Here is a 26,403-nt window from a genome sequence, read left to right on the forward strand (position 1 = left end):
CTCAATGTCGTAAGTAAATTGCACTTGAGGTTGGTAGAGCCTGTTATTACCAAAGCGAAGGTTCAGTCTTGGGAAGAGATCACACCCAAACTCGTCAGAGGCTGGAGTGCTGAGAGAGGGAGAGGGGAGATGGGATAAAGAGTACAGTCAGCCCCAGATGAAGGGAAGGTCCCCAAGGAGCAAGATGGAACCTTGGTATGTAGCGCCTTACCTAATGAGTTTGAGAGTCGTGGAGAGGAGAGGATGTGACAGAGAGACAGAAACAAGAGCACAGAAGCAGACAGAAAGATAGAAACAACGACAGAGATGGCAGGAAAATTAATCCATCAATGGTATGCATTAAGTGCTTACTATGTGCAGAGCACTGTACTAAATGCGTGGGAGAGTACAATATAAGAGAGACACATTGCCTGCCCACAGCAATGGCAGCTGTGATAACAGGAACAAATTGGGGAAGAGTGAGGGTCAGGACTCTTACTCTCATCTTAAGACTGAAAGCCCCTTCTTAGATGGAGAGCCCTTTGAGGGACAGAGACCGCGTCTAATTCTCACCTCTATATTCTTTCTTAGAGTTTAGTACAGTGCTCTACATATAACAAGTGCTTAATAAGTACTTCATATACTACGGTCAATCACTCAATAGGATTGCCTAAGCAGTTACTATATGCAGAGCACTGTACTGATTCCTAAACTAAAGGAGCTTAGTATTTGTGATCTTTTTTAGTAGTAATGGTGCTTATTACTGATTTATTAATTTTCCTTACTGTGTGTATTATGCTGTATTGATTGATTAATTCATTATTGATTAATTTTCCTTACTGTGTGTATTATGCTGTCCTGAGCCCTGGGAAAGAATACTCAAGTGGAAATTAGATACAGTCCCTAGCCCACCAAGGGCTCACGGCCTAAGAATTTCCAGTCTAAGATCTCCCAATCCAAATGGAGAAAGAGTCACAGCCTTAGGCAGTAAGCTTCTAGAAAAAAATGTAAAAAATTAGGAGGAGAGCTTTGACCAGTGAGAAAATGTAAAGCTGGGGAAAGGTAACTGGACTCTAACAGGAGGGTTCCGTTTTGTGCGATCAGAGGAATTCACACCAGAAGGAGAGATCATATTAGGATGAAAGGTCAACACGTTGCAACAGTTACAGTTCAAATATTCCCGGCATTCAGCACAACGCTCCCCTGAGGTTATTTCCTGGGTTCAAGAAGAAAAGCTTCCTCAGCCCCAACCTCTCCCCGACAGCCTTCCCTTGGCTACAACTCAAGGTAGCAAAGAGCAGCAGACCTATCCCCAAGTACACAACTGGTGCGTGGGAGCCAAGCTATCACGGAGCAAATTCAGGAGTGAGCTCACCTCCACCACGGCGGAAGAGGCAGAGGCTGCCCATGACCCCTTGCCATGTTCCCTGCCCTGCCAACTACCTCAAGTCACAACCCCTTAGCTCCTATTTCTGATCCTGGGGCAGCAGGCCCTGGGGGCTTCTCCTCGGGGGGTCTACGCAAAGCTCTCAGCTCTCCCTGCGTTCAGCAGTTGCTCTGGGCCAATTCAATCAATAAATTTTACTGAGTGTTTACTGTCTGCAGAGCCCCGTACTAAGTGCTTGGGAAAGTTGGTAGATATGTTACCTGTGCGCAAGGATCTTACAAGTAGTGCCTTACCTAATGGGTTTGAGAGTGGTGGAGAGGATAGCATGTGACAGAGAGACAGAAACAAAAGCACAGAAGCAGACAGAAAGACAGATAGAGACAAAGACAGAGATGGCAGGGAAAATAATCAATCAATGGTATGAACTGAGTGCTTACTATGTGCAGAGCACTGTACTAAATGCTTGGGAGAGTACAATATAAGAGAGATGGTAGACACATTCCTTGCCCACAGCAATGGCGGGTTACCGCTAGCTTTTCAAGGAGCTTGAGAAGAAGTGCGGCTCAGTGGATAGAGCCCGGTCTTAGGAGTCAGAGGTCATGGGTTCTAATCCCGACTCCCCTACCTGTCAACTGTGTGACTTCGGGCAAGTCACTTCACTTCTCCGTGCCTCAGTCACCTCATCTGTAAAATGGGGATTAAGACGGTGAGCCTCATGTGGGACTACCTCATTACCTTGTATCTACCCCAGCGCTTAGAACAGTGTTCGGCAAATAGTAAGCACTTAACAGATACCAACATTATTATTATTATTATTACAATTCATGATAATGATGCTCTCAGTTGTTGAGCTGCATCTCTGTCTTAGGACTGACTGCTCTCTCAATATGGCAGCCCGCTCAGGACTGGAAGAAACTGCTGATTATCCTGTTTTCTTTGATATCTGATTCTTCAACCTTCCTCAAAACACACACACTCACACTCACACCCTGAACAGCCAGCCAGAGAGGCTTACATTCCCTACTGGGGAAGTTGAGTAAGTCTTTGTCCAGTTCTGGGGTGGTTTGTCCCCGTTCAGAACGGACACAGAACTGGACACCTTTTTTTCCAGGTCTTTAATTTTAAGCAGCAAATCTCCTGCCAAGTCCTGAAGCTGGGATTTGGCACCTAAGTTCACCAGCACCTGGGACAGGACCACAAAGGTTTTGGAGCACAGGGTGAGGATCAGGCTACCCAAATTAAATGCTCCAGTCTTAAGCGTTCCTTTGATGTCACCGAGCCACTTTGCATGCCAGCTCAACTGTGTGATGTCACGGGGCCTGATTTTTTGGCATGCCATAGCTGAACTCCCAAATTGGCAGGTGAGGCAAAACATTCTCTCCTAGATAGATCATCCTGATGATGAGGATGATGGTGCTATCAAGCCAGCCTGGGTTTAACCTGCAGGGATTCATTGATGCCACTCCTGTCCTTCAAGCACCAGTTCCTTATGTCTGCCTTTCCACCCAACCACATGACAGATCAGGGCAACAGATCCAGGAGAAAGAGTGGGAATGTGTCCATAATTCTGTTATATTGTAGAAGTAATAATAATAATACCAATGGCATTTGTTAAGCACTTACTATGTACTAGCCACTATTCTAGGACTGTGAGCTCACTGTGGGCAGGGATTATCTCTGTTTATGTACTGTACTTTCCCAAGCACTTAGTACAATACTCTGCACATAGTAAGCGCTCAATAAATACGATGGAATGAGTGAATGAGTGAATGAATACAAGCAAATCCAAGAGCTTGGTACAGTGCTCTGCACATGGTAAGTACTCAATTGATGGATTGGAAACCAGAAGGCTCCATGGATCTCAGAATATGAGACCCCTGTATAGGAGTGGTGGGTCCACTGCTCTTCCCTAGGATGGACTCAGACCCTAGACTTGAGTCAGACCCCCACATCTCCCCTTGACCAGGGCTTACCTGAGTTGGATCAAGCTCCAAAGGGTCACTCTGGTTCAGAATGAACACTTCCACCCTCTGGCCAGCCAAAGACATCGAGCCTGGGCCAGTTTTTCGTTTGGGGTTTTTTAAGGTATTTGTTAAGTGCTTATCCTGTGTCAGGCACTTAATAAGCAGTGGGGTAGATAAAGCTTATCAGGTTGGACACAGTCCATGTCCCACTTGGGGCTCACAGTCTTAATCCCCATTTTACAGATAAGGTAACCGAGTCACAGAGAAGTTAAGTGACTCCTTCAAGGTCACACTGCAGACAAGTGGTATAGAGAAAATTCAAAGCCAGGTCTTCCAAGCTCCCAGGTCTGAGTTCTCTCCACTAGGCCATGCTGCTTCTCAGTTGCTGGGTAGAGCAGCATCTCCAGATCATCCCAGCATTGGCCTTGCTGGGAGTATTCTAGCACACTGAGGGATGCCTGGTCCACAGATGTTCATGGGTGTCCAGAAGGGTAAACAGCACTTGGATCTGCTCCTTTTATTCAATCTTCCCTCAATTCCACCAGCTCTTATGGTCATATCCATAATCTATTTATTTAAATTGTCTGTTTCCTCCTCTAGACTGTAAACTTTGTCATGGGAAGGGAACATGTCTACCAATTCTGTTTTATTGCACTCTCCCAAGAGCTGAGTACAGTGTTCGGCACACAGTAGGCACTCAATAAATACGATTGATTGATTGATTGATTGATTGATTGATTGATTGTCCCAAGCATCCTGTACTACCATTACAAGTGAGGTACTAAGCACTGGGGCAGATACAAAATAATCAGGTTGGACACAATTCCTGTCCCACAAGGGACTCACAATCCAAGGGGGAGGGGAAGAATAGATACTGAACCACCATTTTACAGATGAGGAAACAAGACCCAAAGAAGTTAAGTGCCTTGTTCAAGGTAACAAAGAAGGTAAGTGGCAGAGCCGGGCTTTAGAACAGAGGTCCTCTGACTCCAAGGCCCATGCTCTTTCTACTAGGCCACACTACCTCACCATGAGAGCAGGGTTCTGTTTGGGCCCCAGTCTGACTGAAAGCAGCACACCTGAAGATGCCCCCCCCATTCTCGTAACCTTATTGGCGGGGGCCGGCAATTGCCTTGAGTGAGTTGTCCTACTCTAAGGAGCTCTTTAGAGGAAATGAATGACTGCAAATGAGAAACCAGTTTGCTATGCCAGAGAAATGAAGTTTATTAGGTGGTAAACAAAAGAGCCTCCTTGCCATGAAGAAGCAATGAAGGAAGGAAAATGATACAATAGGCACCTTAAAAGAAGGAATACAGGTTTGGGACAGAGTGTGAACCATCTTCAGAAGTAAAGATGATTAGCACAGAAGATTTTCTTATTCCAGGGACTTTTTTGTGGGTCTGCAATTAAGTACTGAGTTCAGTAGATGCTCAAAAATGTTATTGTCTGATTGATTGGAATTGTTTTCAGTTCCATGGTTGACACTGGAATGTTTCAAAATAGAACTGAGCTAGGTCAAAACTAAACACTGGGGCACCTGTCCCATCTTCCAGTGATGCTAGGTGCTCTTGGGAAGGCAGGGCAGGGGATCAACAGCAACGGGGGCGAGGACCACACGAGGTGCTGCAGGCATTGGTGGTGGCACAGGGATTGCTTGGAAGCCTGGGAAAACAAAATGGCATCAAGAGCAACGAACCAGGACATGGTTTACATAGAGACACTGAGCTATCTATAAAATATCCTGAATATCCCTCTAGAGTGTAAGTTCCTTGTAGGCGGAGAACACGTCTAACATCTCTGCTGTATTCTCCCAAGCACTCCATAACAATATTTGGCACACATTAACCACTCAATAAATACTTTTGATTGATTGATTAGTGTTCAGTGGACACATCTCTAAGTCCTGGGAGCTGGGAATGGCTTGAGTGGGGTTTAAATACGTTCTGACAAAATATCCAAAATATCCACCTCCTATCCTTACGAGTTGTAGTGAATGGAGTGAAAAGCCGGCCCCTCCTTTTCCTTGTACTGTATGTTTTCCTTGTATATTTGTGGATTCTCCTGCAGGTTCAGGTCTACGTTTGGGGCTTTACTAGAACTCAGTACTCACTTGCAGTCCTCGCTCTCCAGCAGGTTGCGGTAGGTGGCAATCTCACACTCCAGACGGGACTTGACGTCCAGCAGCACCTGGTACTCCTGGTTCTGCCGCTCCAGGTCACAGCGGATCTCGGCCAGCTGATCCTCCACGCTGGTGATCATGCACTGCACCTGAGCCAGCTGGGAGCTGTAGCGGGCCTCGGTCTCGGTCAGGGTGTTTTCCAGAGAATTTCTCTGTGTAAGAAGAGAGAAGGGGTGATCAGAGGTGTTTGTGTTTTGCACCTCATTCCCAGAATGTCACAGATACACGCATACAGAATCCCTGTGCATCAGGTTTACACTAACACCATTCACACAGATGACAACCCCCATTTCCCAGAAGACCACAGTCTCTGCCAGGCCCGTGGGCTACACACCAGGTTGTGCTGCGCCTGCAGTTCCACCTCCAGGGCATTGACGGTGCGTCTCAGCTCGATGATCTCTGACTGGCTGCCCTGCACCTGTTCTGAGCTGCTCACCACCTGCTGGTTCAGCTCCTCCATCTGGAACACACACAGAGTTCATACAGGGGGTCAGACCATGGCCAGGGCTTGGCTGGGGGCTGGGAAACCCCATGGGGATTTCTGGAGTTATAAATCACCCACCTGCTTAACAAACCATTCCTCCACATCTCTGCGGTTGGTGGCCACCAGAGCCTCATACTGGCTTCTGAGTTGGTTCAGCACCATGTTCAGGTCCACGGTCGGGGCGGCGTCCACCTCCACGTTCAGTCGCTCACCGATCTGACACTTCAGAGAGTTGACCTCCTGAAAGAGAGAATGGGGCAAGGTGGCACAGGCACAGGTCTGAGATTTCAGCCATCTTGTCATTCAGGCCATGGTAAAACTCTCCCTCCTCCACGTGGAAAACTCAGTTGAATCTTGGGTATTATGCAGAAAAGGAGTCTGGGGAAGGTTACTCTCCCCAAAATGTGTCCTGTCTGTTGTTTAAAGACAAGTATAGGAAGAAACGATTTGTGAGCTTTCTCTCCTAAGCTGAACCTGAATGGTGGCAGAGATGACGGCAAGATCTCAGAGATGTCAGAACACTGTTGAATATGCAAATCAACCAAGTGAAAAGCTCAGGGTCCAGTTATGACTTGTCCCCAGGGGCATCAAGAAAAATGTCCCTGAACTTCCAGCTTGTCTTACTCCTCCCTGCAAGCTGGGAAAAAATGGAATCACCCTCAGTCCATCATTGAGCTATAAAGATGGGGTCCACTGGGCCCAGCCACAGCCCTCGAGTCTCCACCTCCAAGAATGTGGGAGGAAGCATGTCCTCTCGCCACAGTCCTCACCTCCTCGTGGTTCTTCTTAAGACAGAGCAGCTCCTCCCTCAGGGACTCCACCTGGGCCTCCAGATCAGACTTGCACAGGGTCAGCTCATCCAGGATGCGACGCAGACCGTTGATGTCGGCCTCCACCAGCTGGCGCAGGGACAGCTCCGTCTGGTACCTTCCAACAGAGGACAAGACGGTCATTGGAAGGAACTGAGAATGTATGAATGGGGACTACTCTTGGTCATCTTCTGGTTTGGACAGGTTTTGTTTCATTCCTTTGATACCATCATCGATAGTTTGGCTTTTGAATGTAGTCGATCATCTCCATTTCTTGGTTTCTTCTCCAGTTTCAATATCTGTTAGGATTTTTTGCCTGTCTTCACCATTAAATTGCAAGCTTCTTGAGAGCAAGGAACATAGATACTACTGCTATTGTATTCTCCTGAGCACTCAGTAGGATGCCTAGCACTCAGTAGGTGCTCACTCCATGCAGTTGTTTGATGATTGACTGCTGGTTGATTGAAAGGAGTTGGAAAGTGGAACCTTGATTTAAGTCACTAATATTCACTAGAGAATTGCCTTAACTTCACTGGGGTCCCTATTGCTAGTGGGAAAGGTGATCAGAAAGAAAATGATTCAGTTCTCTGTAGTTTGGGAGCCTGAGAGCTTATCTGATGGACCAATTAGAAGTTTTTTTCCCATCTGGCTAGATCCAAGGGAAGAAATGCCAACAAAAAAAGGGGGTTTCCTACTTCCTTCTCTCCCCTCTTACTTGGTGCGGAAGTCATCCGAAGCCAGCTTGGCGTTGTCGATCTGCACCACCAGCCGGGTGTTCTCAGACTTGGTGAGCAGAATCTGGGAATGAGAGATTACCTCCATGAGTGAAACTTTGAACATGTGGTCTTGAGAACCCAAGTGGTCACGTTGCCCTTCTCCCATCCCTATACCTTCTGCTGCAGCTCCTCGATGGTCCGGAAGTAGGACTGGTAGTCCGAGCACACGAAGGGGACCTGCTCCTGGCACCACTGGCGGATCCTGGCCTCCAGCTCGGCGTTCTCCCGCTCCAGCTGGCGCACCTTCTCCAGGTAGTTGGCCAGACGGTCGTTCAGGAACTGCATGGTCTCCTTCTCGTTGCCGTTGAAGGAGCCTTCACAGAACCAGCCGCAGGTCCCGATGTTGGCGGGGATGTTGCGGGCTCCGGGGAGGGAGCAGCATGGCTGGCAGCTGGGTGGCACGCAGGGCCTGGTGGCGCAGCTGCTGCGGCAGCTGAAGCTGGGCAGAGAGCAGTTGTAGGGCATGGTGCTGGGAGAGAGGTGTTCAGGGGAGTCTAGTGCAGAGCCCGAATACTTCACAGTCTGAGATTCTCCTTATCCTTGGAGCTTTTATATCTAACCTTAGTGGGCGGGGACCAAGGTAGGGGCATCTTTTCCTTTCTTACTCTTTAGACAATTTTTCAAAATTAAGCTTCTTAACTGCCTCAGAAGAGTCCCTCACCTCATAAAAGGACTCATTTTGGCATCTTGCTAAGTCAGGATTCATCACTGTCGGTGAAGTGCGTACCTCATCGTATGTCTTCAAAGGAGCAGAATCATCTGAGGCCACAAGGGCAGCCCTCATTAGCCAAGCACAGGATATCAGGGGACAGTGACGGTCCAGCTTGAGGTGTGGTGAGTTCCTCCTCCACCCTCCCTCTTTCCTCTTCCCCACCATGCCGGCTACAACCCAACGCCATCTCACTGCCCCAAGGGGAGGGTCAAAACCTCAGGAGTTGGTGGCCTTGGTAAGTATAGTATTTGTTAAGCATTTACTGTGTGTCAAGCACTGTACTATGCAGTGGGGTAAATGTAAAATAATCAGGTCCTGTTTGGAGCCCCCAGCCTAAGGAGGGGGAGCAGGTTTTGAATCGCTTTTTTTCAGATGAGGAAACTGAAGCACGGAGAAGTTAAGTGATTTGCCCAAGGACACCCAGCAGACAAGTGCACCACGGCATAGGGGATAGAACCTGAGCAAGGGAGCCAGAAGGTCATGGGTTCTCGTCTCGACTTCTCCACTTGTCTGTTATGTGATCTTGGCAAAAATCACTTCACTTCTCAGGACCTCAGTTACCTTATCTGCAAAATGGGGTTGAAGACTGCGAGCCCCACATTGGACAGGGTCTTTGTCCAACCCAATTTGCTCGTATCCACCCCAGTGCCTTGTACAGTGCCTGGCACCATAGTAATAGCTTAACATAAACCACAATTCTTATTATTATTGTTATTATTATTATCATTATTAAGTGCAGTAGTGCTGTGATAAGGCCCAGTGGCTACTGCTGTGTGGACTTGAGCAAGTCTCTGGATCTCAGTTCCTTCATTTGTAAAATGGGGATTCAGTACCCATTCTCCCTCCCCCACATACTGAGTCCCATGAGGGACAAGGATGGTGTTTTACCTGATGAACTTGTATCTACCCCAGGGCTTAGTAAAGTGCTTGGCACATATTAAGCGCTTAACAAATACCAGAGATCTGGCACTGTGTGAATATGGGAGAGAGAATGCAACATGGAGAGGGACCCGTAGAGAAATCCATCTCCATGGGGTCTTTATCCAGGAAGTGGACTCCTCTCTCAATTCCCATCTACCAAGGGCCTGTCCATCTCAAGGAGTGAGAAATCCACCAGGCCCATGCTTTCCACAGGCAGGAAGAGACCAGGCCTGAGAGACGACCGGGCCTATCTGTACACTCCTCAATTAATCAATCTATCTATCAACTCTTCCACATCAAGTCAGTCTGCCCAATCATGGCTGGGGATGGCCCCAAAGCAACCCAGAGATCTCAGAGCCCCTTCCAGAGGGGACCAATCCCTGATTTCCTCCTGGAGAATCAAGGCCAGTTGTTCTTTCATCTACTGAGCAACCATCCAACTGACTAATCCAGCAGAAACTGAGTCCCACATAGTCCTCCTTGCTCTACAAGCCCTATGGAGGAAGAGGACCTGGTTTGGAGGCTGGTCACTGAAGACATTGCTCACCTGGGGATGAGTATCCATCCTCTCCCCACATATGGGTCTTTCCTTCGCAGAAAGCTTCAGTCTGAGTCCAGTGGGAAGGTGTGGCTTAATTCTAGGATGGGGCAGCACTGAATACGTTGCTGGGGGCTGCTGCTTAATGTTAGAGAAAGAAGTCAATTGAAAGGAGACTCAAATTCAGGAGATTTGTGTTTAGGGGAAGGGACCAGCCACCATGGAAGAGGTTCTCATTATTTCATGCCCCACCCAGGACTCTGAGGTGGGGGCAGAGTTCAGAGGAAGCACAAGCCTGGATGTTTTGAGCAATACTGCCATTCCTGACTCCCTGTCACTTAACAGCCTGAACCTCAGTTTACTCACAGGTAATTAGGCATAATTTGTTGATGAAAACACTGCTCCTCTGGGGAAATATGTAATGGGCCCAGTTGGAGGGCTCTCTGTGGTGACTGGGCACTGGGTATCACCTCCAGGGTGGCTATGGCCTCTGGGCGATGCTCTCCTCTGTATCTGAGAACAGGTTATTATTTCGATGTCTGACTGCCCTCTTCTAGACCTTAAGCCCAGCGTGGGCAGGGATTGTCTCTCTTTATTGCTGATCTGTACTTTCCAACTGCTTTCCAACCGCTGTAGACACTTCTACAGTGCTCTGCACACAGTAAGCGCTCAATAAGTATGATTGAATGAATGAATAGCAGAGCAGGCCCAGGCAATCATTCACTTTTGAGTCTGGTGTCCCCACCTGACCCTGAGAGGGGTGGGCACTCCCTCAGAAGTGGAAGCTCCTGTCTTTACACCCGCCAGGCCAAGACTGGACAGTGAAGGCTCTCTTCCTCTGTTCTGTCAGTATTTCCCTAACCATGAGCTTAAGAGGCAAAGGGCAGATTCCTAAAGAAGGGTCTTGTCCTCCTTCAATCCTACAGCCCTCTGACCCCGGGAAAGTGCAGTTCAGTAGTAAATTAAGTGGAAAATAAACAATAAATCCGTCAGGAGAATATTGAGTTTAAGACCATTTCAACCCAAGGCTCAGGCAGTGGATCAGGTTTGAACAACACAAAGGAGTCCAAAAACAAGAACCATATTTATTCTCTCCCGGAACGGGAAAAGCAGCTGGGAGTGATAATAATAATAATGTTGGTATTTGTTAAGCGCTTACTATGTGCCGAGCACTGTTCTAAGCGCTGGGGTAGACATAGAGGAATCAGGTTGTCCCACGTGGGGCTTACAGTCTTAATCCCCATTTTACAGATGAGGGAACTGAGGCACAGAGAAGTTAAGTGACTTGCCCACAGTCACACAGCCGACAAGTGGCAGAGCTGGGATTCGAACTCATGAGCCCTGACTCCAAAGCCCATGCTCTTTCCACTGAGCCACGAGTGTTAATGATGATGACAATGATTGTATTTCCTAAATGTTTATGTGCCAAACACTATGTTAAGCATTGGGGTAGACACAAGTGGGATCAGACACAGACCCTGTTCCACACAAGACTCACAGTCTAAGAGACTAAGTGTTAGTGAGTATGGGGATCCTGGTTGCCCCATATTTTCTCCAGGAAGTCTCCCCCTAGCATCTTAAACTCAGCGGTGCAGAAACCGAACTTCTCATCTTCCCTCCCAAACTCATTCCTCCTACCTATATGCCAGACCACAACTCTCCCCGCCTTCAAAGCATTATTAAGATCACACCTCCTCCAAGAGGTCTTCCCCCATTAAGCCCTCCTTTCCCAGGTCTCTCTCCCTTCTGTGTCGCCTGTGCACTTGGAACTGTGACCTTCGGGCATTTGATAATAATAATAATGTTGGTATTTGTTAAGCGCTTACTATGTGTCGAGCACTGTTCTAAGTGCTGGGTTACATATAGGGTAATCAGGTTGTCCCTCATGAGGCTCACGGTCTTAATCCCCATTTTACAGATGAGGTAACTGAGGCATCGAGAAGTTAAGTGACTTACCCAAAGTCACACAGCTGACAGGTGGCAGAGCTGGGATTAGAACCCATGACCCCTGACTCCTAAGCCCGTGCTCTTTCCACTGAGCCATGCTGCTTCTCTATATTCACCCCATCCTCATCCCCACAGCACTTATGTATCTATAATTTATTTATGTATTTATGATGTATATTAATATCTGTCTCCCCTCTAGACCGTTAGCTCACTGTGGGCAGAGAATGTGTCTGTTTGCTATTATATTGTACTCTCCCAAGTGCTTAGCACAGTGCTTAGCACATAGCAAGCGCTCAATAAATATGATTGAATGAATGAACTTATGTAAGCATGTTTAAATTCTATGTTATAACTTTTTTTATTTATATTAATGCCTGTCTCCTCCTCTAGATGGTAAGAACTTGCGTAAGGCAGGGAACATGTCTGCCAACTCTGGTGTATTGTACTCTCCCAGTTGCTAAGTACAGAGCTCTACACATAGTAAGCACTCATTAAATACCTCTGAAAATGAAGGTGATGACCTCAAAACTGTTGTGCTGGGTGGGACTGATGAAGAGCTCTGACAACAACAGGAGAGCCAAAGAGCTGCTGAACAGTGAGCTGCAACAGCAAGGAGGACAGAGAAAACACTTTAAGGACACAGTAAAACAGAGCCTCAGAGAATGCTGCAACCTAGCTGAAAAGAGGGAGTCCAGTGCGTTTCACTTTAATCAAGAATGAAGCAGTTCTGTTGGAGAAGTAGCTTCTTAAGTAGCATTAGATGTGGAGACAAAAGAGAAAATAGCATCAGGCACTGCAACCAACAAACCTGCAATCCAGCAATGGGGTCGGGGGCTGGATGTGTGTGTGTTGTGTGTGCATTTGTGCACACAGAGTGTTTTCAGAGCTAAAGGATCTGCAGTAGACTTTTCCATACATGCACTCAAAGATGAATTTTACTATTGATGGGTTTTTCTTTAAGGGGAGCTACCATGAAAGTAGCAGTGACTACTACTGGAAAGAGCACCAGCCTGGGAATCAGGGGACTTGGTTTCTAACTGAGAAGCAGCGTGGCTCAGTGGAAAAGAGCCTGGGCTTCGGAGTCAGAGGTCATGAGCTCGACTCCCGGCTCTGCCACTTGTCAGCTGTGTGACTGTGGGCAAGTCACTTAACTTCTCTGTGCCTCAGTTACCTCATCTGTAAAATGGGGATTAACTGTGAGCCTCACGTGGGACAACCTGATTACCCTATATCTCCCTCAGAATTTAGAACAGTGCTCTGCACATAGTAAGCACTTAACAAATACCAGCGTTATCATTTGTCTGCTGTGTGACCTGGGGCAACTCACTTAACTTCTCTGTTCCTCAGTTGTCTCATTTGTAAAATGGTGATGAATTACCTGTTCTCCCTCCTACTTATCTTGTGAGTCCAAGTGGAACAGGGACTCTGTCCAACCTGGTAATCTTGAATCTATCCCAGCCCTTGGTGCAGGGACTGACACAAATAAAGCACTTGACAAACACTACAATTTTTATTATTATTTATGAGTATATGTAGATTGGAGAAGCAGCATGGACATCTGGAAAGAGCTTGGGTCTAGGGGTCAGAGGAACTGGGTTCTAATCCCAGCTCTGTCACTTGGGTGCTGGATGACTTTGGGCAAGTCACTTAAATTCTCTGTGCTTCAGTTTCCTCATCTGTAAAATGGGGATTAAGACTGTTAATCCGTGTGGGACAGGGACTATGACCAACCCAATTATCTTGTATCTACCCCAATCCTTAGCACAGCACCTGGCATATAGCAAGTGCTTAACAAATATTAAAAAAAGGAGCTAGAAATAGATCAGAGGTTCCATAACCTTTAACCACTGATGTAGTGTTCAAGAGTCATCGGAAGCAGGAAGCTGACTTCTATTTTCTATTGGAATTAAAGCTCTTTGTGATTCCCTGAGACAAGGTCCAGCACAAAAGCCAGGGATTCAGGAGCGCTCTCTGAAAGGTTAAGCCCTGAGCCTTTGGCTGGGGTCATTGGGGAGAAATGCCCCCACTCATTTCCTGACCCAGTACACCAAAAGGTGATGGGTCGTATGTAGGGGGCCTATCTACTGGAAGCCTGGGCTTCTAACAGCCACCGGGGTTGACCAGAGGATGCCAAAATTGTGAGATCACCTCTCATCTTGAGTGGGCCTGGTGATTTGCAAAGCAGGACTGAATTGGGGCAGATACGAGACAAGAGGAAGGGGCAGCGAGTTGCGGCTCATTATCATTCTGTAAGCTCAGGGCCCTGAGGAGGAGGGGACTGAGTGGGGGCTGCTCTGCCTGGAGAGATGGAAGCCATCTGAGTTGGGGAAGAAATTGTCACCGCGGGCAGTGCTCCGTCCTGCAGGCTACCCTCAGGTAAGGTGCTCTGGCCCAGGTGAGTCAGATCCCATAATGATCAGGCTTTGAAGTGGCTTTTTATGGTGCCCTCTGAGGAAGAGCCTGGTGAAACGGATGAATACAAATGAGAAAGAACTTTGCTTTGCCAGAGAAATTGAATTTATTAAGAGCTTGGGAAAGCAGATCCCCTTTCCTCTTCAGAAAAGGCCCAGACCGGGAGCCTGGGAACAGGAAACAATCCTGGGGAGATGGAGTGGGCTGCCCCTCCCGGATGGATCCATCTGAAGGGCAAGGATGTTGTCCAGTGTGCTGGAGTGCTAATGAAGGGCTGAGCAGGGGTGGGGCTCTGGTGAAGACCATCTGGTCCCAAGAGAAGGGACCGATGGCTCGCCTCTCCTTTCTTCTCTTCCTGATGGCCAGAACCACTTTAACGTACAAAGGAGGTGCAGGGGCCGCAGCGGGAGCGAGGCACGCAGGGAGTGCAAGGGACACAAGGCGCACAGGGGTTGGGTGCGCAGGGGCCGATGGGCCTGCCGCATGCATTGGTTGTGGCGCAGGGGTTGCTGGGAAGCCTGGAAAACAGAATCATAGGGCAGATTAGCTGGTGGGGAGAGAGGGAAGACCATACATGGGTCACTTCACCTGATTTTCTGGGGCCTGAGGGGAATCAGCCAGGAAAGAACTTCATCCTGGACTCTTCCTCCCCTGTCATCCTCATGTCTCATCCTGCTCTCACTTCCACAGGCAGGAAAACCACCTCCTTTACAGCAGCTCACTTTTCCAGAACCTCCTCCCAAGTTCTCCTGAGCACTGTACTCTCCCAAGGGCTAGTACAGTGCTCTGCCAAAGTACGCACTCAACAAATACCTTTGTTTGATCACCTCCCCACCCCCAGACCACCTCCTAAGCTAGAGAAGCTAAACTCACCAGAACCCAACCCCCAATCCCCACTGTCCCGGGGACCTCTTTGCAGCCATCAAAACTCCAGGAAATCCCAGATATCACCATTAAGAAGTTTTGTTGTGTTTCCTTAGGAAAGCACATTTTCTCATCTCCACTGTTTGTTCCTGGGAGTACATTTGTATCCGTGCACGGGGCTTTGCCCCAACTTGGTACTCACTTGCAGTCCTCACTCTCCAGCAGGTTGCGATATGTGGAGATTTCACACTCCAGCCGGGCCTTGACGTCCAGCAGCACCTGGTATTCCTGGTTCTGCCGCTCCAGATCACACCGGATCTCAGCCAGCTGGGCCTCCACATTGGTGATCATGCACTGCACCTGGGCCAGCTGGGAACTATAGCGGGCCTCCGTCTCTGTCAGTGTGTTTTCCAGAGAATTTCTCTGTGAGGGAGAAGAGAAGGACAGGTCAGAGATGTTGTTGTGTTTTTCAGGACTGGGACACCTTGTTTCCAGAACTCCTTGGATTCCAGAAGTCCCACCCGCCCCAGAGACATCCGCTCACACACTCTTGGGAAAAACATTCCCTTTTCTTCATGTTTCTACTGTTAACTCCATTCACATGAAGGATGTCCCCATTTCCCAAAAGGCCACAGACTCTGCCAGGCTACACACCAGGTTGTGCTGAGCCTGAAGTTCCACCTCCAGCGCATTGACGGTGCGTCTCAGCTCGATGATCTCCGACTGGCAGCACTGCAGCTGCTCCGAGCTGGATACCACCTGCTGGTTCAGCTCCTCCGTCTGGAACACACACAGAGTTTGCACACAGAGTCTGAACGTGGCCTGGGCTTGGCTGGGGTCTGGGAAACCCCAAGGGGATTTCTGGAGCTTTCGGGGATCAGGAGGTACCCACCTGCTTGATGAACCATTCCTCCACATCTCTGCGGTTGGTCTCCACCAGGGCCTCGTACTGGCACCTGGTCTCATTCAGCACCCTGTTCAGGTCCACAGGGGGGGCGGCATCCACCTCCACGTTCAGTCGATCTCCAATCTGGCACCGCAGGGTGTTGACCTCCTATGGATTTGGGAAAAGGAGAAGAAAAATGTTGTACAAACATCCTTCTTAACAGTCATTGCTGCTGTGGCTGTAAGTTAATTGCATGTGCTCATGAAATAAGTCTGTAAAAGTTTGATATGCTGTCCTCCCATAACCTGGAGAAGGCTCAGGAGAGCCTCTGTTGAGGGCAGGGATTGTGTTTACTAACTCTATTGTATTTTGTTGTAAGTCAGTCTCTAGAAAAGCAGCATATCCTTAGTGGAAAGAGCACAAGACTGGGAGTTAGGAGACCTAGGTTCTGATCCCAGCTCTACCACATGCCCACTGTGTAACCTTGGGCAAATCACTTAACTTCTTTCTCAGTGCTTCAGTTTTCTCATCAGTAAAATGTTAATTTAACACCTCTTCTCTCTCCCCCTAACACTGTAAGCCTCATGTGGGACTTGGGACTGATCTGACTGTGGTGAATCTTACTATATAATATGCCCTTTATGATTAGCACAGTTATCATTATTACTCTCCCAACAACTCTGTAGGGTACTCCGCACAAAGTAGGAACTCCTCATGTGAGAGAGAGACTCTGTCCAACTTGAATATCTTGTATCTGCCCCCGCACTTAAATCAGTGCTTGGCACATAGAAAATTCCATTCTAACCAAACAGAGATTCACAGCGGGTCATGGAGATCAAATCTGAGGTCGCTTCAGAGCCAAGAATGTATTTTAGGAGCTTCAAAAAATGACCAGTCCAGTGGAGAACTAAGCTTACATTGGTGACCAGCCAATAAACAAGATCGACCCTCAAACCATGATTTTGAGCCTTTGTTTTGGCTAAAAAGTAAGCAATTCTCTTACCCCAAAACTCACTTCAGTGAAGCTGAAACTGGTTCCCAAGCCTCCCTTTATATTCCTCACCTCTTCATGATTCCTCTTGAGACAGAGCAGCTCTTCCTTCAGGGACTCCACCTGGGCCTCCAGGTCGGCCTTGCACAGGGTCAGCTCATCCAGGATGCGGCGCAGACCGTTGATGTCGGCCTCCACCAGCTGGCGGAGGGATAGCTCCGTCTCGTACCTGAAAATGTGTGAGAGTCAAAGTGGCCCCAAGATGCAAAACTGGCAGAGACACTCTGTTCCTCGCATGTATCCTTTTAGATAAAAACTCTGTCTACTTGGAGAATAGCAGTCAGAGAGGAAAATCAAGCCCTTAGTTAGCCTGGCAAGTGGGCCCAGTTTGGGGGGGACAGGAAGCCATCCCTTTTGTTTTGTAATTTCATTCGATCCACAAATCATTCACAGAGTATTTTCTTCTGGGATCTACACAGCCAAACAGAGGCCCTTCCATCCCCTGACTCCGAACTAGGAAAGACTAGAAGGAAGGATCATGAGGCCAGTGCCCCTTCCAACCCCACTTACTTGGTGCGGAAGTCATCCGAAGCCAGCTTGGCGTTGTCAATCTGCACCACCAGCCGCGAATTCTCAGACTTGGTGAACAGAATCTGGGGAAAAAGAGATTCCCCCATAAAGGAGGGTGAAAAATAATCATTAAACCTCCAGTCCTTCACAAACCATCCCTCTTGGTGGAATCCAAGAGGATTCTGGGAGAGAAGTGCAGAGCACAAGTCCTTCACAGTGTAAGAAAGTCTCCTTACTCCCTCTAGATTGTAGTCTCTTTGAGGTCAGGGAATGTTTCTACTAACTCTGTTGCATTGTACTCTCCTAAACATTTAGTATAGTGTTGTGCACAGAGTCAGGACTCAATAAATACCATTGATTGATTGATAGGAGCTGGAAGAATCATGTCCCATGAGTTGCTCCTATTATTTGAATGAAGTATATAAGCAGCTTTTCTACCCCATGCTGCCCAGCAAGGAGATGGTTGCGTTATACTCCCCTGCCCCAGCCAGAGGCCATATTCCACACACCGCCCTTCTCCTGGTCTCCTTCACCTTCTGCTGCAGCTCCTCGATGGTCCGGAAGTAGGACTGGTAGTCTGGGCACACGAAGGGGACCTGCTCCTGGCACCACTGGCGGATCCTGGCATCCAGCTCGGCGTTCTCCCGTTCCAGCTGGCGCACCTTCTCCAGATAGTTGGCCAGACGGTCGTTCAGGAACTGCATGGTCTCCTTCTCGTTGCCGTTGAAGGAGCCTTCACAGAACCAGCCGCAGGTCCCGATGTTGGCGGGGATGTTGCGGGCTCCGGGGAGGGAGCAGCATGGTTGGCAGCTGGGCGGCACGCAGGGCCTGGTGGTGCAGCTGCTGCGGCAGCTGAAGCTGGGCAGAGAGCAGTTGTAGGGCATGGTGCCAGGAGAGAGGTGCTCAGGGGAGTCTAGTGCAGAGCTCGAATCCTTCACAGTCTGAGAGTCTCCTTACCCCTGGGAGGTTTTATATCCCCCTGCCTTGGGTGTGGATGCAGAACACAGCATCTTTTTTTTTTCATTTTGCTCTGCAGATTTTAAAAAGCTCTCTCCTTACTCTGTTATTTTCTTCCCTCAGAAGAGTCCCTCATCTCATAAAATACTTTACTCTGGCTTCCTGCTAAGTCAGGACTCCTCTCTGGGGCTCTATGCCCATGAAGTAAGAGCTTCATGGTTCACCTTCAAAGAGGCAACCCCCATCCAGCCCCAAACTCCTGCCCTTGTTAACTGGGTGTGGGTCTTCTGGGTGACACACCGATTGTGTCACCTGCTTCTTCTGTGACCCACCTGCTACTTTACAGATAAACAGAAGCCGATGGGGGAGGCTGAGGACCACAAGGTTCTTTTTTAACCCACCACAACCCAAGTCAAAGGTTTTGTGGTGAGAAAGATGTCTGGACTAGAAAAGGGGCCCAACCTATTCCCTGTTGTGACCTCAGGGAATGTCAGCTGGATTTGAGTCCCAGTCAGCTGGGGTCTTTCCATGTGTCTCCTGGGGTCACCTTCCAGGGTTGCCATTTTGCTGCCTGGGTGATCAATCAGTCAAACAGGGATACGTACTAAGTGCTTACTATGTGCAGAAAACTGAACTAAGCACTTGGGAGCACACAATATAACAGAATTAGCAGACACATTTCCTGCTCAAAATGAGTTTACAGTCAAGATGGGGAGACAAACAATATGAATAAATAATTTATAACATAATTTAAAGACATGTCCATAAGTGCTGTAGTATAAATAAATTTTGTGGACGGCAGGTGGTGCGTGATGGTGTTGAGAGAAGACCACTGGCCATTTTGTCACTTTTCATTCATTCAATAGTATTTATAGAGCACTTACTATGTGCAGAGCACTGTACTAAGCGCTTGGAATAAACAATTCCACACTTGTCAAGCCACACTTAACAGATGTGGCTACTGCCTGGATTTAAACTTAGCCGGCCAAGTGGATCACAATGGGACATTTCACCCTGATACGCTTATAAGACTTCCTGCCTTCTTCTTGCTCTTTCTCCTGTTCCTGCTGTTTGCAAATAATTCTTGTCTGATTCCCCATTAGGCTGTTGTTCTCTCCCAAGCATTTAGTACCTTGCTTTGCATTCCCCCCTTCTTCCTCACCTCCCTTCTCTCTTTCTACTGCCCACCCCGCACCCTCCGCTCCTCCGCCGCTCACCTCCTCACTGTCCCCCATTCATGCCTATCCCGCCGTCGAACTCTGGCCCACGTCCTACCACTGTCCTGGAATGCCCTCCCTCCTCACCTCCGCCAAACTAACTCTCTTCCCCTCTTCAAAGCCCTATTGAGAGCTCACCTCCTCCAAGAGGCCTTCCCAGACTGAGCTACCCCTTTCCCCTCTGCTCCCTCTGCTCCCTCTCTGCTCCCCCTCTGCCCTCTGCTCCCTCCCCCTTCCCCTCTTCACCTCCCCTCAGCTAAACCCCCTTTCCCTCTGCTCCTCCCCCTCTCCCTTCCCCTCAGCACTGTGCTCATTTGTATATATTTTTATCACCCTATTTATTTTGTTAATGAGGTGTACATCCCCTTGATTCTATTAATCGTCATTATGTTGTCTAGTTTTCGTCTGTCTCCTCCGATTAGACTGTGAGCCCATCATTGGGCAGGGTTTGTCTCTGTATGTTACCAAATTGTACATTCCAATTGCTTAGTACAGTGCTCTGCACATAGTAAGCGCTCAATAAATACTACAGAATGAATGAATGAATGAATGAATGAATGAATGAATGAATGAATGAATTCAGTAGGCAAGCAGAAAATCTTATTTGATTGGATTGCAAGCTCCAAATGGGCCATGGACTGCAACCTACCTGATTATCTTGTACCAACCTCAGTGTTTACTACAATTCTTGCCACATAGCAAGTGATTAACAAATCCCACAAATGTTATTATTATTATTATGGATTGACCGTAAGAAGGCTAGACCAGTAGCAACCAACCGAATACTTACTGGTCCATCCCTAAGCACTTAGTACAGTGCTTTGCACAGCGTAAGTGCTTAATAAATACAATTGAGTACGAATGAATAACCATGAGAGTTGAAGTTTAAGCGGGCAGCAATCCCCCATTTCCTCTGAGTGTCCTAGTGACCTACAAGACGCAGAGTCCTGAGCTAGCTGGACCACAGATCTGATCCAAGAGGCCTCGTGAGGAGGCCTCACAATGTGCTTATGGATTTTGGTGTGATGTTGGGAAGAGAGAAGCAGCATGTCGTAGCAGATAGAGCATGGGCCTGGGAATCAGAAGGTCAAAGGTTCTAATACCAGCACCGTCACTTGTCTGCTGTGATCTTGGGCAAGACATTTCACTTCTCTGTGCCTCATTTAGGTCTTCTGTAAAATAGCTCTTCAGTAAAAGCTCTTCTGTAAGCTTCACATGAGAGAGGGACGATTTGTTTGTATCCACCCCAGCACTTAGTACAGTGTCTTTCACGTAGTAAGTGCTTAACAAATACCATAATTATTATTTTCCCCTGATTTGTGGATGTAGAGGGAATGGCCACAGATTTCAGCTTCATATCTGCATTAGAGATCAGTCTTGTCAGGGAGAGGGAAATGGGATCCATAGGAAAACTCCTGAAGAGCAATTTGGGAACAGAGAAAACTCTTGAGGAGCAGGATGGAGAAGAGTTGTAAAGATAACAATAATAATAATGATTGTAGTGCTTGTTAAGCACCTACTATGTAGCAAGGACTGTAGTAAACACTGGGGTGGATATAAGTAAATCAAGTTGGACAAGATCCTGTCCCATGTTGGGCTCACAGTCTCAATCCCCATTTTACAGATGAGGTAAATGAGGCTCAGAGAAGTGAAGTGACTTCCCCAAGGTCACACAGCAGACAAGCTGTAGACCCGGGATTAGAACCCATGACTTTCTGTCTAGGGGCCAATGCTTTTACCATCTGCTTCTCAAAGGTTACACTGTAAGCTCCTTGAGGGCAGAAAACATGTTCTTGGTTTCTGTTGTTCTGCCAAGGCTCTTAGAACAGTACTTTGTGCTCAGTAGGTGCTAGGTAAATTCCACTGATTAACTGATTGATTGAAAAGGAGACACAGCTGGATAGATGGGAATGACAGTGAAAGCTTTGTAAGAAAACCCTAAGGGAGAGAGGAATGAGGATAGGAGCAGCTGAGCTGCATGGTCAACCTGCTTCCCAATCCATAGTTTGGGCTGGAAGGGAGAATGGCAGAGGTCACAGGAGCAGGCAGAGGTAAGCCTGAAAAGCAGGTGTCAGCAGCTTGTGTGACCAGAAACCCCCTGGAGAGCTCTGAGTAGGGGAGTGATCAAAGCCACACGGCTGCTGGGCGTCTGACTCCCTTCAAGTGCCTCCGGGCCACAAGCAGCACCCCTGCCTGCCCTTACCCTACAGAAACTGTGTCTCCTGGAATGGTGCCAGGCCTGCAGTTTTCAAATCCCCGAGGGGTTAAATGATCAGTGTCATAGGACACTCACCAGGACCCCCAGATGAAAGGCCTGACAGAAACCCAGGGCAACATGAATGCTATTGTTTCTTGACAGACCCCATCGATGAAAGGCCCCGGGACTACAAAGGATTTTTATAGTGACAATAAAATGTCAATCTCTTTGTTTTCCTCCAAGACCATTACAAAGGGAGAAATAACTGGGTTCTGAAGGGAACTAGCCTTCCTACAGCTGTTCTGCCCTATTATGAGTGAGACAGGTGATTTGTAAGCGTCCATCTCCAGTTGCCTCCAACCACAATCAGCTGGAGAGGCCTCCAGAACACATCTCGGTGTCCAGAGAGGAAGAGTGCCTCATATGGAAGCGCAGTCGGAGGTTCCTACTGTCCTGAGGAGATATTCATCACCTTCTTTGGGAGGCTGAGCTGCGAGGCTGAGAAGCTGAAAGCAACAGATGGGTGCCCAGAAGCAGAGCAGACATCAAGCCCCTTGCCACCTGCTTGGAGAAGGTCTTCCACTTCCAACTCCCCGATGGACTGTCTGGACCCCTCAGAGCCAGAGGTGTTGGGAAGTATGGAATGAGTGGAGAAGAAGCAAAATTTCAGCATGGGCTAAAGGCACTCAGAGATTGAGACCATGTGAGAAAGAGAGAGATATGGAGAGATGGGGGACAGTGTGAGAGAGACATAGAGAGATTGAGTCAATAAGAAAGATACAGAGAAATGTAGACTATGTGAGAAAGACCATGTGGGGACTGTGTGAGCAACAGAGACTCTGTGAGAAAGAGGAGAGAGATGGGGTCCATGTGAGAGATAAAGTGACAGAGGGACTGTGAGGGAGACATAGAGAGACAGACTGTGTGAGAGGAAAAGAGATATAGAGAGACAAGCCATGTAAAACAGAGATAGAAAGATGGGGATTGTGTGAGAGACAGAATGTGTCAGAGACTGTATGTGAGAGAGAAGAGAAATGAGGTCCAAGTGAGAGAGAGGAAGAGAGTGATGAGATGGAAACCCAGAAAGGTGGAGATTGCAAAAGAGGGACAGGGATTGGGGGGGCGGGGGGAGGCAGTGAGATGGAGGTTGTGTGAGAGAGACAGAAGCACAAAGAGGTGAAGATTGTGTGAGTGACAAGGGCTGAAAGAGAGAAAGATGCAGAGAGCTGGGGACTGTGTGAGAGAGAGACAGGAATGTGTGAGATAGAGACAGAGAAATATGGAGACTGTGTGAGATACAGAAAGAGACTGTGGGAGAGAGACAAAGACCTGAGTGCTATGAGAGAGACACAGAGATATGAGAGAGAGATGAGGACTGTGACAGCACAGAGAGAGACAGGGACTGTGGGAGACAGAGAGCAAGGGGCTGAGAGAGAGAGACAGGGATGTGGAGAGAGATGGGGACTAGACAGAGAGACCAAGAATTGGGGACTGCGTGCGAGAGATGGTGTGTGAAGGAGAGATAGAGGGAGACAGGAACTATGTGAGAGATGCAGAGAAGGACACGGTCTCTAAGAGGGGCAGAGAGCTGCAGACCATGTGAGAAATATAAACAGGGATGTGTGAGAGACAGAGAGATGAGGGCTGTGTGAGAGAGAGCGAGATAGGGACCGTGAGAAAGAAAGCTTCAGGCTGTGGAAGAGAAAGAGAGGGTTGTGTGAGAGAGAGGGAGATTACAACTGCATGAGAGAGAGAGAGACTTGGGATTTGGAGAAATTTGAGCTGTGATTTTTCAACCCCGTGGAGACAGGCAGAACAGATGGAGATTCCCTTAGAGCAGTCCCTCCTTCTAAAGGGTTCCAAGATCCAACAGGAAGAGGCAGAAGGTCGCTCAGGGCCTGCTGGTGGCCCTTCGAAAAGAGGTTGGAGGAGTTTCTTGAAAGCTTTCAAGATCACAGTAACCACAGCCCTCGTGTGCCCTCCTGGAAGAGATGGCCACCACACTCTCAAGAGTCAGGTCTGTAAAAGCTACCACAGTAAAGGAGACTGATCCTCTGGCAGTGTCCGGACCAATTTGGCAGCTGGGCGGCGTATCATTATCGACACCAAAGCATCACTTTGGGCAGTGAAAGCCACCTCTGGGCTTTGTGGCCAGCTCCTGTCTGGGGCTAGCTGTGAAGAGAACAGAGGGGGACTCTCAAAGAGAAGGCAGGAGCGGGGAGGGAAAGGCCTGCTGCCATCAGGCTCACATTGTGCTGGGGAGGTCCTGGTTTAATGGACCACCGAAGATCCCAGGAGAGAGACAGAGAAGACCCTAGCCTTCGGGACCACGGGAAAAAAGATGAAATGGCCCAGGGACCCCGGCTGAGGACCTGGAGCACCAGCACCTAGATGGTGAGTAGTCAAAGTAATGTCTCTTTTGGTTCCTCTAGCTCTTGCCTTCAACATGCTCAGTACACTCCCCATTCTTGCTCTCCCCACTTCCCTGGAGTGGCATTCCCCTCCTTCAAGGATGGGTATACCAAGGTCCAAAACATCAATCAATAGAATTTGTTGAGCACCTAACTATATGCAGAATGCTGAACTATGTCTTGGGAGTATACAACAGAGATGGAAGACATGATTCCCTGCCCTCAAGCTTACAATCTACGGAGGATGATAGACAACAAAGTAATTCACAGATGACAAGAAAAAGAGAATGGAAGATGGATGTGGGAATGAGTAAGTGCTTAAACAGTAGAATATGTAAATCAATGCATACAGGACTGCATTTGTGGTTGTGCATTTTCTAAGCGTGAAGGGAGCACAGAGTGCAAAGGTGGGAGGTGAGAGGAGAGAAGCATCATGGCCTAGTAGATAGAGCATGGGCCTGGGTTTCAGAAAGCCCTGGGTTCTAATTCCAGCTCTGCCACTTGTCTGCTGTGTGACCTTGGGCAAGTCACTTTATTTCTGTGAGCCTCAGTTACCTTATTTGTAAAATGACTTGTGTGCTCCTCGTGAGACAGGGACTGTGTCCAACATGATTTGCTCATATTCATCCCAGGGCTCAGTATAGTGCCTTGCACATATTAAGAGCTTAACCAATACTACAATTATTATTATTATGACCTAGGGAGAAGAAAAATTAAGTGGGGCAGGTCTCCTGGAGGAAATGGGATTTCAGAAGGGCTTTGAAGTTGGGGAGAGCAACAGTCCAACAGATTTGGAGGCAGAGGGATCTCCAAGCAGGAGAGAGGATGTGAGCAAGAGGTTGGAGATAAGAGATGTGATTGACAAAGACATTCACTGGGGAGCAGCCTGGTTTTCTGTCCACTCCAGGAAGACCCCTCTGCAAGGGGCTCACCCTTCATGGCTAAGCTCCCGTGAATGACATTAGCTCCCCAAGGTGGTGGGCTCCCAGATGAGTGGCCAAGGGGAGATTGAAGTGATACCGAGTGTGCCCAGTGATGTCCCCACCTGCAGCCCCACTCACACCCAGAGTCCAAGAGAGCAGGCCAGGAAACATGGACTCAGCCCCTCAACCAAATCACTCACATGCAAGCCACCTCGGGCTGAGTCAAAGTCTCCTGGCTGCCTCCCCCAGACCCTTTTTGCAGGAGCACCTTAGTCAGAGGAAGAGCCGAAAGGACAATCTTCATTTGGGCATGCCCAGAGTAGCAATGCCCCAGGGGACAAGATGGAGCAGAGAGCTTCATAAACCCAGTGAAACTTAAACAGAAACACAGAGCATCTATGGTGTCCTGCTGGAGCCGTTGAGCCGGTTCAATTCCCAGTTCATTCCCTTTACGACCACAGTGGCTTTTTCCCTGAGGTGTCCTGGCTGTTCACGAACCCATTGCAGAGCTTTTGATATTGTACCTTTGCACATGTACAAATATGAAGAGTTAATAATAATAATAATGTTGGTATTTGTTAAACACTTACTCTGTGCCGAGCACTGTTCTAAGCACTGGGGTAGATACAGGGTAATCAGGTTGTCCCACATAAGGCTCACAGTCTTAATCCCCATTTTACAGATGAGGTAACTGAGGCACCGAGAAGTGAAATGACTTGCCCAAAGTCACGGTCAAGTGATCGGTAGCTAGAGGTTGAGGGCGGGGAATATTGTCTGTCATTGTTCCTTTCCCATCAAATCAATAGTAGTTGTAAAACTATTTAGACTAGTCTGTAAACTGTCAGCTCATTGTGGGCAGGGAATGTGTCTACCACCTCTGTTACCTTCTACTTTTCCAAGTGCTTAGTTCAGTGCTCTGCACACAGTAAGGTCTCAACAAATGCAGTTGATTGGTCACTTATTGAGCACCCATTGTTCTTAGTGGTTAGGAAGTGTTCCACGATGGGTTGGTGCATTTTGCTTCTACGAAACACTGTTCAGGCAAAATCTTTCATGATGATATGACAAACAGGTATCAATTGACTCATCGCTTAAATTACTAGGTTTCGTGTTCTTCCAAGCCAGGGGCGGCGGTGGGGAAGAGAGAGGTGGGACTGTCCAAAAAACAAGGAGACTTAGGTCTGGGCCGCAGCAGCCAGGGATCTCCCAGCTTCTCGGGAGGATTCATGCTGCCCGAACACGTGTGGGTGAACCTGGAGCTGACACCTGTGTCAGGGGC

The 26,403-nt window shown here is 48.2% G+C and overlaps 2 protein-coding genes across 2 annotated transcripts; both read right to left on the reverse strand.

Annotated features, from left to right (window-relative positions):
* Nucleotides 1–4,569: 4,569 nt before the first annotated feature.
* On the reverse strand, nt 4,570–8,049 carry LOC100074485 (keratin, type I cuticular Ha3-I-like). Its single transcript, XM_007657013.3, has 7 exons — nt 7,693–8,049; nt 7,518–7,600; nt 6,764–6,920; nt 6,072–6,233; nt 5,844–5,969; nt 5,441–5,661; nt 4,570–4,992 (listed from the first exon to the last, which is right to left on the reverse strand). Exons 1-7 carry the CDS (start codon nt 8,041–8,043, stop codon nt 4,920–4,922), a joined length of 1,173 nt encoding a protein of 390 aa, XP_007655203.1. The 5' UTR covers nt 8,044–8,049; the 3' UTR covers nt 4,570–4,919.
* A 6,043-nt stretch (nt 8,050–14,092) lies between these two features.
* Nucleotides 14,093–18,316, reverse strand: LOC100074443 (keratin, type I cuticular Ha1-like). The gene is made up of 7 exons (XM_001505443.4): nt 17,953–18,316; nt 17,420–17,502; nt 16,922–17,078; nt 15,865–16,026; nt 15,627–15,752; nt 15,175–15,395; nt 14,093–14,626 (listed from the first exon to the last, which is right to left on the reverse strand). Exons 1-7 carry the CDS (start codon nt 18,301–18,303, stop codon nt 14,482–14,484), a joined length of 1,245 nt encoding a protein of 414 aa, XP_001505493.2. The 5' UTR covers nt 18,304–18,316; the 3' UTR covers nt 14,093–14,481.
* Between the last annotated feature and the right edge of the window lie 8,087 nt (nt 18,317–26,403).

This window comes from Ornithorhynchus anatinus, chromosome 11 (assembly GCF_004115215.2).
Source record: "Ornithorhynchus anatinus isolate Pmale09 chromosome 11, mOrnAna1.pri.v4, whole genome shotgun sequence".
Classification (NCBI taxonomy): Eukaryota; Metazoa; Chordata; class Mammalia; order Monotremata; family Ornithorhynchidae; genus Ornithorhynchus; species Ornithorhynchus anatinus.